Below are 16,430 nucleotides of genomic sequence, written 5' to 3'. Positions count from 1 at the left end.
TTCTCAGTATTTAGATTTGTATGCGCCCTCAGATTCCAGATTTCAAATAGTTGTATCTCAGCCATATATCGTTCTATTCTAACAAACCATGCATCAATGGATCATGTTCAGCTTTTAGATGATGTATAATTCTCATTTTCAAAAAATTGATCCTTATGACTGGTTTTGTGGTTTATGTTATGTTAACAGTTTCAAACAAATACTGTTTATTTAATCAAAACCTGCAAAAAATATATCCGTTTCAACAAAACTATTATGCAGCGCAACTATTTTCAGCATTGATAATAATAAGTAATATTTCTTGAGCACCAAATCAGCATATTAGAATGATTTCTGAAGGATTATGTGATCAAAATAGTCGGTTAGTGATTGCATGGGGTGATTAAATGTTCTTTTCTCTTGTATTCAGTTAAAGGTGGAGCTTTTGAACTGTTATTGAAAGAATTAGACAGAAAAAGTAATGAGGAAAGAGAAAATTGGTAGATCCACTAATCTAAATCCTCATCCAGACTATATAAGTGTGTTTTTAGAGTACATGACTCTATATTAGCACACTCTCGCACAGACATTTAGAATAGCGTATCCTGTTCGACATTCTTTCTGAGATTTGACTGAGAGGTGCTCAACACAGCTTTTTCCAATATAAACTTTACTATCAGATTTCCACTGAAGACTCCATGTTGTACTGTCTGACTTCTGAAATCTTGTCTTGCAGGGTCTGCCTGGTCCTCAAGGCCCGATCGGTCCACCTGGAGAGAAAGTGAGTATGCGAATGAGAGCAGCCGTCGTCTTTGTTATTACAGACGGCGTTTTTCTGCCCTAACCCTATAAACGATTCAACAGACTCCTCGGTTTCTGAGCTGTAGGTTGCGAGCAGATCGCTGCTGACTAGAGGAAAACCACACACGCACACACACACACACACACACACACACACACCTCAACACTCGCTAATGCTTCGACAAGCAGGAGATATGCTTACACACATAACTGTCATTGGTTAGTCTCTGAGACAAGCATTTTGTCTGGGCTGCTGGAAAGTAGCCAGAGAGTCTGAAATGTGACTCGTGGTGGAGTGTTTCCAGACGTACTGTATGATTAGATCTCTTCTTTACCAAGAGGAAAAAGATGATAATGGAGTGCTTTAGAATTGAACTGCTTATAAAAGTTGTCCAGCGAATCACTTGGGCACACCAGTAATCACAGTCTTAATTGTGTGTGTTTTTCCTCCCTCTTCTGTTTCTTTCTTTCTCTCTCATAGGGTCCCAGTGGGAAACAGGGGCTCCATGGACTGGCTGGGGCTGATGGGCCTCCTGTAAGTGAAATTGTTTTTTTTTTATTTCATATTCTCCCCTCCCCTAAATGCCAGTGTTCATACCAGAAATACTTTGCATCATCTCACATCATTAGCCATCATTAACCAGCTTGATGATAATCCTGACTTAAGGGGAATATTTACCTTGCACGGTTTAGAATGAAAGTGTCGGCTTCCTTTCAGTCAATGAGCTGAAATTTGAATTGGAATGACAGGAAATAGAATTTATTGAATTACAGTTCAAAGAAATTCCACACAGACAAGACAGAGGACTTTCATTAGTCTAGCACAACATCAGAATGAGCAAAAACAGAGACACTTCTTTGATTTCAGTGTTGCAGCCTGTTTCATGTGGACTGACTGCATTTTGAAGACTTTGGCATTCTGGGAAATCATTATATATATATATATTTATTTGAATATATTTCTTGATTTAATGTTGAAGTTTCATTGGTTGCTGGTGTAACTAAAACATGTGATCTTGGACCACAAAAACAGTCTTAAGTAGCATGGGTATATTTGTATATTTTTTTATGCCAAACATCATTAGGATATTAAGTAAAGATCATGCTCCATGAAGATATTTTGTAAATTTCCCACCGTAAATATATCAAAACATTTTTTAATAGTAATATGCATTGCTAAGAACTTCATTTGGACAACTTTTAAGGTGGTTTTCTTAATATTTAGATTTTTTTGCACCCTCAGATTCCAGATTTTCAAATAGTTGTATCTTGGCCAATTACTGTCCTATCCTAACAATCCATATATCAGTTGAAAGCTTTTTTTGTTTGTTTTTTTCAGTTTTCAGATGATGTATAAATCTCAATTTTGACAAACTTAGCCTTATGACTTGTTTTGTGGTCCAGGGTCACACATCTAAAAAAAAATATTAAAAACAATGATATGCAATCATTTTTTTTATATTATTGTTACTTGGTATGTATTTATTTAATGTTTATTTTTGGAAGAATGGAAATTTATATGGTAAAATAGTCTAAGAATATGTATGTTTATTGTAATATTATTTATTTTAATGCATGTTTTTTTTTTTAATGCCACAAATAAAAATACACACTAGCGTTTAAAAGTTTGAGGTCGGTAAGATTTGGTAATGTTTTTTGTTAAATATTTTGAGTACTTTAATCATTTTGATAAATAAAAAAAAAAAAAAAAAAAAATCTTACTGACCACAAAGTTTTGAATGTTAGTATACAGTTGAAGTCAAAAGTTTACATACACATTGCAGAATCTGCAAAATGTTATTTATTTTACCAAAATAAGAGAGATGCATGTTATTTTTTAATTAGTACTGACCTGAATAAGATATTTCACATGCAAGACGTTTACATATAGTCCACAAAATAAAATAATAGTTGAATTTGTAAAAATGACCCCATTCAAAAAGTTTACATACACTTGATTCTTAATACTGTGTTGTTATCTGAATGATCCACAGTATTTTTTTTTTTTTTTTTTTAGTGATAAGTTGTTCATGAGTCCCTTGTTTGTCTTGAATAGTTAAACTATCCGCTGTTCTTCAGAATACTCCTTCAGGTCCCACAAATTCTTTGTTTTTTTTTAAGCTTTTGAACCCTTTCCGATAATGACTGTATGATTTTGAGATCAATTTTTTCACACAGAGGACAACTGAGGGACTCCATAAGAAAACACAATGCATTTAGATCCAGGGGTGTAAACTTTTGAACAGAATGAAGATGTGTACATTTTTCTTATTTGGCCTAAAAACCTTTTTTTTTTTTTTTTTTTTTTTTTTTTCATTTAGCACTGCCCTTCAGAATCTACAGAAGATACTTACATGTTTGCCAGAAGGCAATATAAGTTAAATGTACCCTGATCTTTAAATTCCAAAAGTTTTCACCCCCCGGCTCTTAATGCACCGTTTACTTCTGAAGCATCAGTGAGCATTTGAACCTTCTTAAATATTTTTCCAAATAACAAGATTTCAGCGAAAAAGACTTCCATACTGCAATAATCATACAACTGGCATTTTTAATATTCTGAATACTGTATATTTAGTGTACACCAAATCTTCAAAATCATACCCAGCTGTATTTGCCTCACATGACTTTCAGACTTTCAATGAAGATGCTTTTGTTTGTAATCTTTGCACAGGGTCATCCTGGGAAAGAGGGTCCTCCCGGGGAGAAAGGAGCAGCTGTGAGTATATTTTTAGTTTGTCTCAAAATGAATTGTCACTCTAACTTCCAGTTATTGACCACATTTAAAGTGCAAAGCCACTAAACCACCCGTAAGGCACTATTTTGCAGCTGCCTGAAAGTTCAGTAGCGAAATGAAAGCCATTTCTCTGTCTGTAATTAACATGTGTGGCCTCTTTAGAAGTCTAAAACCTAATTCCCCTCTATTAATCCTGATTGATTCACTGTTATTATATTACTTATTTTCTATAGGGCCACACAGGTCCCCAGGGGTCCATTGGCTATCCCGGTCCCCGAGGTGTGAAGGTAAACAGCCGTGATTATCTTCTGATTCTTTATTTTTTTTTAATTACATGCTTTTATTCTATCCGTTAGAGCATCTACTCATTGTTCTGTCCATTTAGGGTGCAGAGGGCGTTCGTGGCTTGAAGGGCGGCAAAGGAGAAAAGGTAAGCAAATTACTCTGTCCCCCATCTCCATTACTGAGCTCTTGGGTCAGCCTCTACAATGAGACACCCAGCTAAAACTGGAAGGCCATTTTAGGGACTATTTGCACTAAAATGGCTTCAGTCAGGTGTTATGAGTGTGTGGTATAATGCAAAGTCACATGCGACTGGATGTCAGTAGAGATTTGTAAAAAGAAAAGAAAAAAAAAGATAAAATGATGAATCTGTTTTAATTGTTTTGGATATGTACAATACTGTGGCTCAATTGCTTCAGGCTGTATCCTCTGCAGTGGCCACCAAGTGTCAGTGTTTTATTCATACAGTAGTCAGGACTTTTGTTTCTAAAATGTATCATTGTTGGTATGAAATATGAAGTTTCCAGCTTAATATGTAAAATTCAAGAATGCTAGTTTGTTAAATGAACACACAATCATAGATGGGATTTATTTCTCAGCCTGAACTAGCTTCAACCAGAAGTTTATACTACGGCCACTAGATGCCAGCATTTAGCCATTATGTTCTTATGGAGTATTAGAATTAGATTGAAAATGGTTAATGGTTTATTCTGTTTTTTTCGATTTTCACTTTGAACTTTTATTCAATTTTTCAAAATCTATGACTTATTATTTTTTTAATATAGATGTTTTTGTTACAGTATTTATTTATTTATTTGCCTTCATAAGTTTGCACAAGCTTTTTTTTACCCAAATAAATGAGCATTTAAAATTTCACGAACATTCACATTTTAAATGCTATTTAATTCCATTTAAATTATATTTTTTTAAATGACAATTTTATATACATATTTTTGTTGTCACATTATTTATTTGCCTACCTTCATAATGTTTTTCCTGGGTTCAGAGGTGATGACATACAGTCATTTATCATGAAAATTGGAATTTAAATTCTATTTCATTCCACTTAAATTCTATTTTTAAAAATGTATTCAAATCTTTACATTTATTGATTTATTTATTATTATTTTTATTTTATTCATCATTTTAAATGTTATTTCATTCCATTTAAAATCCATTTAAATGATTTTTTTTTTTTTTTTTTTATATTTTGTGTGTGTGAGTGGTTTTACATTTATTTTATTTTATTTTATTTTAACCTATGTAAGTTTGCCTAAGTGTATTTTACCCAAATAGATGATCTGAGTTTGAACAATTTCAAGGAGATGATGTTTTTCCTGGGTTCAGCGGTTATGAAATACAGTATTCTTTATGAAATCTGACATTTTAAATGTTATTTCATTACACGTAAATTCCATTTTTAAATGACATTATACTACATTTGTTTATTTATTTATTTTATTTTATTCTAACCTGCATAAGATTGCCCACGTTTATTTTACCCAAATAAATTATCTGAGTTTGATTGATTTCAGTGAGATTATATTTTTCCTGGACTCAGGGGTATTAATCATGAAAATTGACATTTTAAATGTTATATCATTCCATTTAAATTCCATTTTTAAATGCCATTTTCTATTTAAATATCTTTGTTACTACATTTATTTATTTGTTTATTTTAACCTGCATAAGTTTGCACAAGTTTATTTTACTCAAATAAATTATCTGAGTTTGATCGATTTTAGTGAGATGATATTTTTCCTGGGTTCAAGGGTGAAGACATTACAGACATGACAATATTTGTCATGAAAATGTTATTTCATTCCATTTAAATTCTATTTTAAATGACATTTTTTATTTAAATATCTTTGTTACTACATTTAATTATTTGTTTGTTCAAATAAATGATGTGACATTGTCACTAATTTCAGGGAGAAGATGGTTTCCCTGGGTTCAAGGGTGACATGGGCCTCAAGGGTGACAAGGTGAGTAACAAAGACCTTGCTTTATTAATTACAGTTACATTTAATTTCAATCAACACTTATAATCACTTATTTATCATTTGTTTTAAACTTGTTTACCCATTTTAGTTCTTATGAGTCTGGTATAATGTTTGTCCATTGATGCTGGTGTTCAGGGAGAGGTTGGTGTGCTGGGCACCAGAGGAGAAGATGGACCAGAAGGGCCGAAAGGTAAAGCAGGTCCCACTGGAGAGGCCGGTCCTATGGGCATGGCAGGAGAGAAGGTCAGTTTAAAACTCATTATGTTAGATATAATGCCAAAGTACTTGAAATGACCAACCCTGGAAAAATCAACACTGGGGTTTTTAGGACACTTAAGTATCTGTCAGGGATTATTAATACATGTGTGAAATAAAACTTAAAATGACACTGAACTCATAATCATAAATTGATTCTGAACGGCGGTTTTAAATGTCAGCCAGATACTCCATTACAACTCCCATATGCTTTTGCAGTTTGTGCTGGGTGAAATGAAATGCTTTATTGTTACTATATAGTGCCTGATGATTTGTTTAAAAACTCCAATTAAAAAGTGCTGAGTTCTTTTTTTCTTCTCTGTTTTTTAGGGAAAACTTGGTGTTCCTGGTTTGCCTGGCTACCCAGGAAGACAAGGTCCTAAGGTAAGTAATAAGTGCAGCTTGTTATTTTATAAAATATTTTTTTTATGTTATCATCTCTCTTAAACAGTGCCACTGTCACGGCTGCTTTTTTATATTTCACCAAGCGCTGCTTTTGACACGCAGGGCCTGCTGTTCTCTGATAGCCTGTGTTAACAGAGTTAATAGGATAAACTCACTCTCCATGACGCTGACTGCTTTATCTCTTGGCCACCCAGGACACAATAAGTGCTGGCCTGTGAACAGCTCAAGACTATGCAGACATAGTTTGTGGTGTTTGTCAGCGTATTCATTCAGGTCAGGCTGCTGACACCATCAAAACAATCATTTGATTCAGTATATGGGCTTGTTCACTCAAATAGCTTGAATTCCCTGGTATTTATTCATGGAGTTTTATATTTGAAGTTGTTTTATGAAATGGATCCTACTTTGCTTGAATAGCAAGTGGTGCAAAGCGACATCGAAGTTGTCTACAACCTGCTTTGTCAGCTTTTTTCAGTTTGGCCTGTTTAGGGTGAGGAGTGTCTGAAAGTGGAACAAAGAGCAGAGTTGTGTGATAATTATTCTTTTTTTTTCTTGGCATGAGGAGGCTTTTGAACAGTATCATGTTGCTTTTTGACGGGTGTTGATTTTTGTTGATATTAGATATTTAATTTTTCTACCTATTTCCTCTACTTTAACCTTTAAGACCAAAGTATACTTTTTTTGTACGTGTATGCGTATGTATTGAAGTCTGTTTCCACCACTGAATAAAAACATTAAAAAGGTAATTGCGACTTTTTATCCCACAATGCTGCCTTTGTTTTCTCGCAATTTCGAGTTTGGATCTTTCAATTCTGACTTTTGTTTTCTCAGAACTGAGATATAAACGCACAATTGCAAGTTATAAAGTCAGAATTGCATGATATAAACTCAAAATTGCGACAAATAAAGTCAGAATTGCGAGATATAAACTCGCAATTCTTACTTTTTTCTTGCAATTCTAACATTCTTTCTCGCAATTGCAAATTTGTATATTGCAATTCTGACTTTTTTTTTCTCAGAACTGAGATACAGTATAAACGCAGAATTATAAAGTCAGAATTGCAGGACATAAACTCACAATTGTGACAAATAAAGTCAGAATTGCGAGACATAAACTTGCAATTCTGACTTTCTTTCTTGCAATTGCAAGTTTGTATATTGCAATTCTGACTTTTTTTCTCAGAACTGAGATATAAACGCAAAATTGCGAGTTATAAAGTCAGAATTGCAGGATATAAACTCACAATTGCGACAAATAAAGTCAGAATTGCGAGATATAATCTCACAATTATTACTTTTTTCTTGCAATTCTGACTTTCTTTCTCACAATTGCAAGTTTGTATATTGTAATTCTGACTTTTTTTCTCAGAACTGAGATATAAACGCACAGTTGCAAGTTATAAAGTCAGAATTGCAGGATATAAACTCACAATTGCGACAAATAAAGTCAGAATTACGAGATATAAACTTGCAATTCTGACTTTATTTCTCGCAATTGCAAGTTTGTATATTGTAATTCCGTTTTTTTTTTTAGAGCTGAGAAATAAACACACAATTGCGAGTTATAAAGTCAGAATTGCAGGATATAAACTCACAATTGCGACAAATAAAGTCAGAATTGCGAGATATAAACTCGCAATTCTTACTTTTTTCTTGCAATTGCAAGTTTGTATATTGTAATTCCGTTTTTTTTTTTTTAGAACTGAGAAATAAACACAATTGCGAGTTATAAAGTCACAATTGCAGGATATAAACTCACAATTGCGACAAATAAAGTCAGAATTGCGAGATATAAACTCGCAATTCTTACTTTTTTCTTGCAATTGCAAGTTTGTATATTGTAATTCCGTTTTTTTTTTTTTAGAACTGAGAAATAAACACAATTGCGAGTTATAAAGTCACAATTGCAGGATATAAACTCACAATTGCGACAAATAAAGTCAGAATTACGAGATATAAACTTGCAATTCTGACTTTATTTCTCGCAATTGCAAGTTTGTATATTGTATTTCCGTTTTTTTTTTTTTAGAACTGAGAAATAAACACAGTTGCGAGTTATAAAGTCAGAATTGCAGGATATAAACTCACAATTGCGACAAATAAAGTCAGAATTGCGAGATATAAACTCGCAATTCTTACTTTTTTCTTGCAATTGCAAGTTTGTATATTGCAATTCTGACTTTTTTTCTCAGAACTGAGATATAAACGCACAATTGCAAGTTATAAAGTCAGAATTGCAGGATATAAACTCACAATTGCGACAAATAAAGTCAGAATTACGAGATATAAACTTGCAATTCTGACTTTATTTCTCGCAATTGCAATTTTTTATATTGCAATTCCGTTTTTTTTTAGAACTGAGAAATAAACACACAATTGCGAGTTATAAAGTCAGAATTGCAGGATATAAACTCACAATTGCGACAAAATAAAGTCAGAATTGCGAGATATAAACTCGCAATTCTTACTTTTTTCTTGCAATTGCAAGTTTGTATATTGCAATTCTGACTTTTTTTCTCAGAACTGAGATATAAATGCACAATTGCGAAGTATAAAGTCACAATTGCAGGATATAAACTCACAGTTGTGACAAATAAAGTACGAATTGCAAGATATAAACTTGCAATTCTGACTTTTTTTCTTGCAATTCTGACTTTCTTTCTCGCAATTGCAAGTTTGTATATTGCAATTCTGACTTTTTTTCTCAGAACTGAGATATAAACGCACAATTGCGACAAATAAAGTCAGAATTGTGAGACATAAAGTTGCAATTCTGACTTTTTTTTCTCGCAATTCTGACTTTCTTTCTTGCAATTGCAAGTTTGTATCTTGCAATTCTGACTTTTTTTCCTCAGAATTGTGAGATATAAATTCGCAATTGTTTATATCATTTATGGATATGGAGTTGAATCAAAGCTGAATTTTTAGAATCATAACTCCTGTCACATGATCCTTCAGAAATCATTCTAATATTCTGATTTGCTGCTAAAAAAAAAGAATAGAAAGTTCAGAAGAACAGCAATTATCTGATATATCTGATATATATAAATAAATTCTGAGGGTTGACTCAACTGTTTTAAATATCGATAATAATAATAATGATAAATGTTTCTTGCAAAGCAAATCAGCATATTAGAATGATTTCTGATGGATCTGAAGGATCTTCTGAAGAATCATGTGACACTGAAGACTGGAGTATGATGCTTAAAATTTAGCTTTGATCATGGGAATAAATTACATTTTAATATATATTTAAATAGAAAGCAGTTATTTTAAATAGCAAAAATATTTCACAATATTACTGTTTTTGCTGTATTTTAGATCAAATGATTGCAGGCATGGTGATCAAAAGAGACTTTCTAAAAAAAAACATTAAAAACCTTTTGAATGGTAGTGTAAATAGCGATAGGATTTATCACCTTTTTCAAATAGTGGCAATTATCTGCACCTTACTATTGTAGTAACTGTTATAAAACTGTTATCATTGTTATAACAAATTGCATAAAAGTATGCAATAATAACATATTAAGTGAAAATTATAATTTTAATTCAAATTATTAAATGGATTCCACCTTATTGGGACAATAAATCCCTCCCTACACCTACCCTAAGCCTATATGATACTTTAATTTTTAACTTTTTGATTATCTCATTCATTTTTATTAAAAATAATTGCCTTTTCGATGTTATATGAGATTTGAAATGGGAGGGAAAAAAAAAGTTTGGCAAACTCACAGATTCGAACTCAGGTTGATCACGTCTAAAAGACTACGGCAGACACTTTGCCATCCACACCACTAAAGCTGTTGTTTGACAGGCGTCTTTTGTAGTGTTGACTAGCCCAATCACACATTGGTGGGCGGAGTTAGTGTAAATAGACACTCTGAAATAATTAATAACAAGCTATTGTGCATTCATCATGAGCGTAACACGTTAATGGGCTAATGTTAGTGTTTTAAAGCATTAAACTTTACTCCAAGTGCTTTTTGGAGCTGGTATGTTGTTATTAGTGTTTACTTTTAGCTGAAAAGAGAAATTGTTGTTGGCCTTCTCCTCTCACATCCCCTTTTTCAGTCAAACTGCAGAGTGTGTGTGTGTGTGTGTGTTTGCAGTTGTCTGTTTGATTTGCCCCATTATCCTGAGCAGGCGACCATCCCGTGGAGTAAATTACTGATGCGTATCCATTGTGCACAGGCTGCTTCCTCTTCTTTGCCTGCCAAAATAATTTGACCTTCAATTTCATCTCCTGTCCTTGTGCTAACAAGCGCACACCACTCATGTTTATCAACTCCAAAAGCTTGCCCTCTGAGTATCACCCACATAGCATTAGCATTAGTAGTAATGATGTTGAATTATTCTTCAAGGACATCCTCGCTCTGTCAACACAGCTTCACTTTTGCTCAAAGACCAAAGTTTTTGGCATTTTGGCAGTTTTAAAGATAAAGCTGAACATTGGATACTTTTGAAGTGAAGTGAGCACGTCATTAACGTGGTGAAGTTGAAAACCGCTCTCCTCAATGTGTCTAATCATCTGTCTCCATACAGGGCTCAACTGGTTTCAATGGCTTCCCTGGAGCCAATGGCGAGAAGGGAGGAAGGGTACGTAGAGCCTGAAGGGAGCTATTTCTATCATACTTGTGTGGTTCTGATTACAAACCATTTCTAGCATAAGTTGACTAGTCCTGGAGCTAAGTTATTGTAATGACAGGGTTGTACTTTCATAGATGATAGATGGCTGGTTTTGTTTTTCAGGGCATTGCTGGTAAAGCAGGTCCACGAGGACAAAGAGGACCAACGGTATGTCAAGTTTGAATCTTATAACCTTTTTCCACGTACACTAGTTTTACACAAGGCTTATCACTAATAACTCTTGTTCTCAGGGTCCCCGTGGTGGAAGAGGTGCCAGAGGTCCGACAGGAAAACCTGGAGCAAAGGTCAGGCTTCATTAGTCCAGATTCAGCTAACTCAGTTAGTTATTGGTATTTGTGCATGCTTCTTGTAACAGGCACCTTTGACTCTGGTTCTTTTTTAGGGAACAGCAGGAAATGATGGACCAGCTGGTGGCCCAGGAGAGAGAGTGAGTGATGGTTGAATTATTTCTCTCATTCAGTTGTACTTGTCAACCTTTCTTAGGTCGAAAACATTTCCATTACTTCTCCCTTACATGTTGCTTTCTTCACATTTTAGGGACTTCAAGGAGCTCAAGGTCCTGTTGGATTACCAGGCCCTAAAGGACCACCTGTATGTGGTTTTATCAATTCCAAATGTTTTTTATCAGTTTGATAGATCTGTGGATAGACATTATTCTATTATTTGACTCACTTTAGAATGGAAGTCCTTTTTCTGCCACACACGAAAGTCATAATTAAGAGATAAAAAGTCTGATTTATGACATACTAAGTCTGATTAATGAGATAAAAAGACAAAATTATGACATAATACATAATTATGACCAGAAAAGTCACAATTATATTTATTTATGATATATGGTTGAAATTACATTGACGTTTAAAATCTCATAATTTTTATTCTTTACATAATTTTACTTTTTTATTCTAACTTTGTTCCTAATTCGTAATCATAATTCATAAAAAAATGTGGACACAAAACTTCGATTATAGTTGACATTCGTCATAATTTCTACTTTTATACATAATTTTACTTTCTACTCTGTTTTGTTCTTAATTATCGATTTAAACAAAGCTAATTCATCAAATTTTATAAGACATTTGTCATCATTTCTACTTTTCACATATTTTTACTTATTGCTCTGCTTTGTTCCTAAATATTGATCATAACTGATAAAAATGCTATTTTATGACATAAAACATTGTCATAGTTGACATTTTTACTTTTTACATAATTTTACTTTTTGCTTTGCTTTGTTCTTAATTATTAGTCATAATTGATTAAAAAGCTATTTTTTTTACATAAAACATTTTCAATTATAGTTGACATTTGTCATAATTTCTACTTTTTGCATAATTTTACATTTTACTCTACTTTGTTATTAATCATTAATCATAATTTATATAAAAAAGCAAATTTTTTGACAGAATGTTGTCGATTATTTGACATTTGTCATAATTTTACTTTTTATTCTACTTTGTTCATAATTATTAATCGTAATTAATAAAAAGCTATTTTTTATATAAAATGTTTTTGATTATAGTTGACTGTCATAATTTCTACTTTTTACATAATTTTACTTCTTACTCTACTTTGTTCTTAATTAATAATATAATTGATTTTAAAAAGCAATTTATTGACATAAAACATTGTCGATTATAGTTGACATTTTTCATAATTTCTACTTTTTACATAATTTTACTTTTTAACTCTAATTTGTTCTTAATTATTAATCATAATTGATTTTAAAAAGCAATTTATTGACATAAAACATTGTCGATTATAGTTCACATTTGTCATGATTTCTACTTTTTATCTTATAGTTTCAACTTTTCTGACATATGTATTTCTAGTAACTTTCATGACCTTTTATTTTAAAGTGAAGACATTAAGTCATAATGACTTAATTATTAGTCATAATTATGACCTAATTATTAATCTTAATTGACAAAATTCAAAATTATGAGTATGAGTTCAAATATAACTTTGAAATTATGACTTGAAATTAGTCTTTTGTATATATTTTCATGTCACAGTCATGACTTTTATCTCATAATTTCTACTTGTGTCGTAATTTTGATTTGCCAAACCATTGTTGTTTTTCCTTATGTGACTGAAATGGGCTTCTATACTGACTATGCAGTGGGTCTAACTGTAGCCATTAAACCACAAAACTTGAAAGAATTATAGCCACAAGTCTGTAAGCCTATTATATAACAATTACATAAATGTGATTTAATCGCTATTAATTTTATAATTCCCTCAGGGGCCTCCTGGAAAAGACGGATTGCCCGGTCACCCTGGACAGCGAGGAGAGACTGTGAGTATCGTTTTGTCTTCATAAGTGTTTTCTGTCTCTTGAGTAAAGAGGAATAAATGTTGTGGACAGTGTTTATATGGTGTATTACCTTTTAGCTGCTGACAGTGTCAAGCGCTACACTGCTCTTGGCAGGTCTATCTTTCTGTTTCTAATCAAGAGCGTCCGACAGATGGAGTGCTAAAAGAAGAAACTCATTTTATCTTAAAAGTCTCCCCTTTGTATTTTTCAAGATGAAAACATTGCACTTGACTTTCACTGATTTAAGGAAAGAAGTGGATGTAATGAAAATAAGAAAAAGACAAGTGCCACTGGCATTTTAGAAGCTGGATTTGTACAGTTTAGTGATATTTACATAAAGTTTCATGCATACCAAGTTTTCCAGGAATGTGATGACTACAGTAAATTGTATTTAATGTCTCACAATGACTTTTTATTCTCAAACAGGGTTTCCAAGGAAAGACTGGACCTCCTGGACCTGGAGGTGTTGTTGGCCCACAGGTGAGCCATAGCTGTTACTGTTATATAAAGTAGAAATGAAAAAATAAAATAAAAAATCTGTTAGCCAGAAATTAAATGAAAAACCTGTTTGAATTTGAAAGGGCTCTACAGGAGAAACTGGCCCTGTTGGAGAGAGAGGACATCCTGGATCACCAGGACCCCCTGGAGAGCAAGGTCTTCCCGGAACTGCTGGCAAAGAAGGTGGAAAGGTACGATTGGCCAAACACGTTCACTTCAGATCACTCAAGGGTAATAACTGGGAAGAATTTGCATAATGTTCAGTCCAATGTGTAGGTGGCTGGTAATGACTACAAATAGCAGCTGTGGAGGTTGATGGACTAAATTGTCATCGTATCTCTCCTTGAAGGGTGATCCAGGTCCTCAGGGTGTTTCTGGAAAACCTGGCCCTTCCGGATTGAAAGGGTTCCCAGGCCAAAGGGGGATTCCTGGCACAGCGGTAAGAACAAACGAGTTAATGTCATGTGCCCCACCAAATGGCCATTAGCTGCTTAACCGCCTGCTGTTCATGCAAATGCTCATACTGGATGAATGCCTCAGGAGAGGGTACAGTCCTATCTATGAGGCTGAGGCTCTTGGTGATTAACTGTTATATTTAACATGCATTAAGACATTCGGCAAGCTTTTGAAACAAGTCTTTAAGGCTGTAGAGAAATTCCACTGCAGTGTATTGCAGTACACAATACAGCCAGGAATATGCAGTGCATTCAGACCCCCTTCACTTTTTCCAATTTTATGTTGCAGCGCAGCCTAATACTACAATTGTTTTTTTGTTTTGTTTGTTCTCGTTAATCTACACTCCGTACCTCATAATGACACAGTGAAAACAGAATTAAAAAAATATCTGTAAATTTATTAAAAAGAAAAAACTGAAATATATAATTTACATAAGTATTCTATGGAAGCCCGTTTCCACCACTGAACAATTTTTTTGTTATCTCACAATTCGGACCTTTTTTTAGAATTGTGTGATACTTTTTTTCTCAGAAATGTGATATAAACTCGCAATTCTGAGAAATAAAGTCGCAACTGCATGAAATAAACTCGCAATTGCAAGCTATAAAGTCAGAATTTCTTGATATAAACTCCCAATTCTGTGAAATTAATTCAGAATTGTGAGATATAAACTTGCAGTTCTATAAACAAATCAGTTTTTTTCTCCTCAGAACTAACTTGCAATTCTGTATTTTTTTCTCAGAGTTTGTATGAGACAGTTCTGAGAAAAAAGTCAGAATTGCAAGATAAAAAGTCGCAACGACCTTTTTTTATTCAGTGGCAGAAACAGGCGTCCATAGTATTCAGACCCTTTGCAACAACACTTGAAATTTAACTCAGGTGCCTCCCATTCTCTTGATCATCGAGATGTTTCTACACCTTGCTTGGAGTCAACCTGTGGTAAATGAAATTGATTGGATAAGATTTGGAAAGGCACACACCTCTCTATAAAAGGCCTCACAGCTGACAATGCATGTCAGAGAAAAAACCAAGCCATGAGGTCAAAGGAACTGCCTGCAGAGTTTAGAGTCAGAATTGTATCAAAGCACCGATCTGGGAAAGGCTACAGAAAAATTCTGCTGCACTGAAGGTTTCCAAGAGCACAGTGGCTTCTATTCTCAAATGGAAGAAGCTTGGCACAACCAGAACTCTTGTAAGAGCTGGTCACCCAGCCAAACTGAGCCTTGTCTAGACTTGTGACCAAGAACCTGATGGTCACTCTAGTTGAGCTTTATGATCATATATGCAGATAGGAGAATCCTACTGAAGGACAAACATCACTGCAACACTCCACCGACCTGGGCTTTATGGCAAGTGGCCAAACTCAATCCTCTCCTCAGTGAAGACACATGAAAACACACTTGGAATTTGCTAAACAGCACCTAAAGGATTCTCAGACTATGAGAAACAAGAGTATCTGGTCTGATGAACCTCAATACTAAGCATCATGTTTGAAAGAAACCAGCTCTGCTTATCACCTGCAGAGTACCATCCCAAAAGTAAAGTGTTCTGGTAGCAGCCTCAAGCTTTGGGGGAAAAGCTCAATGCACCAAAATATTGAGACTCCTTAATGAAAACCCAGTCCAGAGCATTCAGAACCTCAGACTGGGCCGAAGGTTCACCTTCCAACATGACAATGACCCTAAGCACACAGCCAAAGCAAAACAAGAGTGGTTTAGGAACAATTCTGTGAATGTCCTAGAGTGGCCCACCCAGAGCCCTGACTTGAACCCTATTAAACATCTTTGGAAAGACCTTAAAATGGCTGTCCACCGATGGTCCCCATCTTGACTGAGCTTGAGAGGACTTGCAAAGAAGAATGGCAGAAAATCCCCCAATCCAAGTGTGCAAAGCTTGTTGCGTCATACTCAAAAAAGACTTGAGGCTGTAATTGCTTCCAAAGGTGCTTCAACTAAGAACTGAGTAAAGGGTCTGAATACTTATGCAAATGTGATATTTCAGTTTATATATATATATATATATATATATATATATATATATATATATATAT

General features: G+C 33.9%; 1 protein-coding gene across 1 annotated transcript in view; it reads left to right on the top strand.

Moving 5' to 3' along the window:
- LOC141344548 (uncharacterized) overlaps positions 1-16,430 on the top strand; it is a 73,798-nt gene that overhangs the window by 54,043 nt on the left and 3,325 nt on the right. The window contains exons 24-41 of the mRNA XM_073849427.1: positions 716-760; positions 1,262-1,315; positions 3,452-3,496; positions 3,748-3,801; positions 3,900-3,944; positions 5,728-5,781; positions 5,935-6,042; positions 6,385-6,438; positions 11,005-11,058; positions 11,212-11,256; positions 11,340-11,393; positions 11,492-11,536; positions 11,647-11,700; positions 13,355-13,408; positions 13,853-13,906; positions 14,008-14,115; positions 14,274-14,363; positions 14,412-14,470. Coding sequence (XP_073705528.1) covers positions 716-760; positions 1,262-1,315; positions 3,452-3,496; positions 3,748-3,801; positions 3,900-3,944; positions 5,728-5,781; positions 5,935-6,042; positions 6,385-6,438; positions 11,005-11,058; positions 11,212-11,256; positions 11,340-11,393; positions 11,492-11,536; positions 11,647-11,700; positions 13,355-13,408; positions 13,853-13,906; positions 14,008-14,115; positions 14,274-14,363; positions 14,412-14,470 — 1,076 coding nt within the window. The remainder of the gene's footprint in view (positions 1-715; positions 761-1,261; positions 1,316-3,451; positions 3,497-3,747; positions 3,802-3,899; positions 3,945-5,727; positions 5,782-5,934; positions 6,043-6,384; positions 6,439-11,004; positions 11,059-11,211; positions 11,257-11,339; positions 11,394-11,491; positions 11,537-11,646; positions 11,701-13,354; positions 13,409-13,852; positions 13,907-14,007; positions 14,116-14,273; positions 14,364-14,411; positions 14,471-16,430) is intronic.

The sequence above is a fragment of the Garra rufa genome, chromosome 10 (genome assembly GCF_049309525.1).
Source record: "Garra rufa chromosome 10, GarRuf1.0, whole genome shotgun sequence".
Lineage (NCBI taxonomy): Eukaryota > Metazoa > Chordata > Actinopteri > Cypriniformes > Cyprinidae > Garra > Garra rufa.
This window is presented reverse-complemented; position numbering and strand designations above follow the sequence as displayed.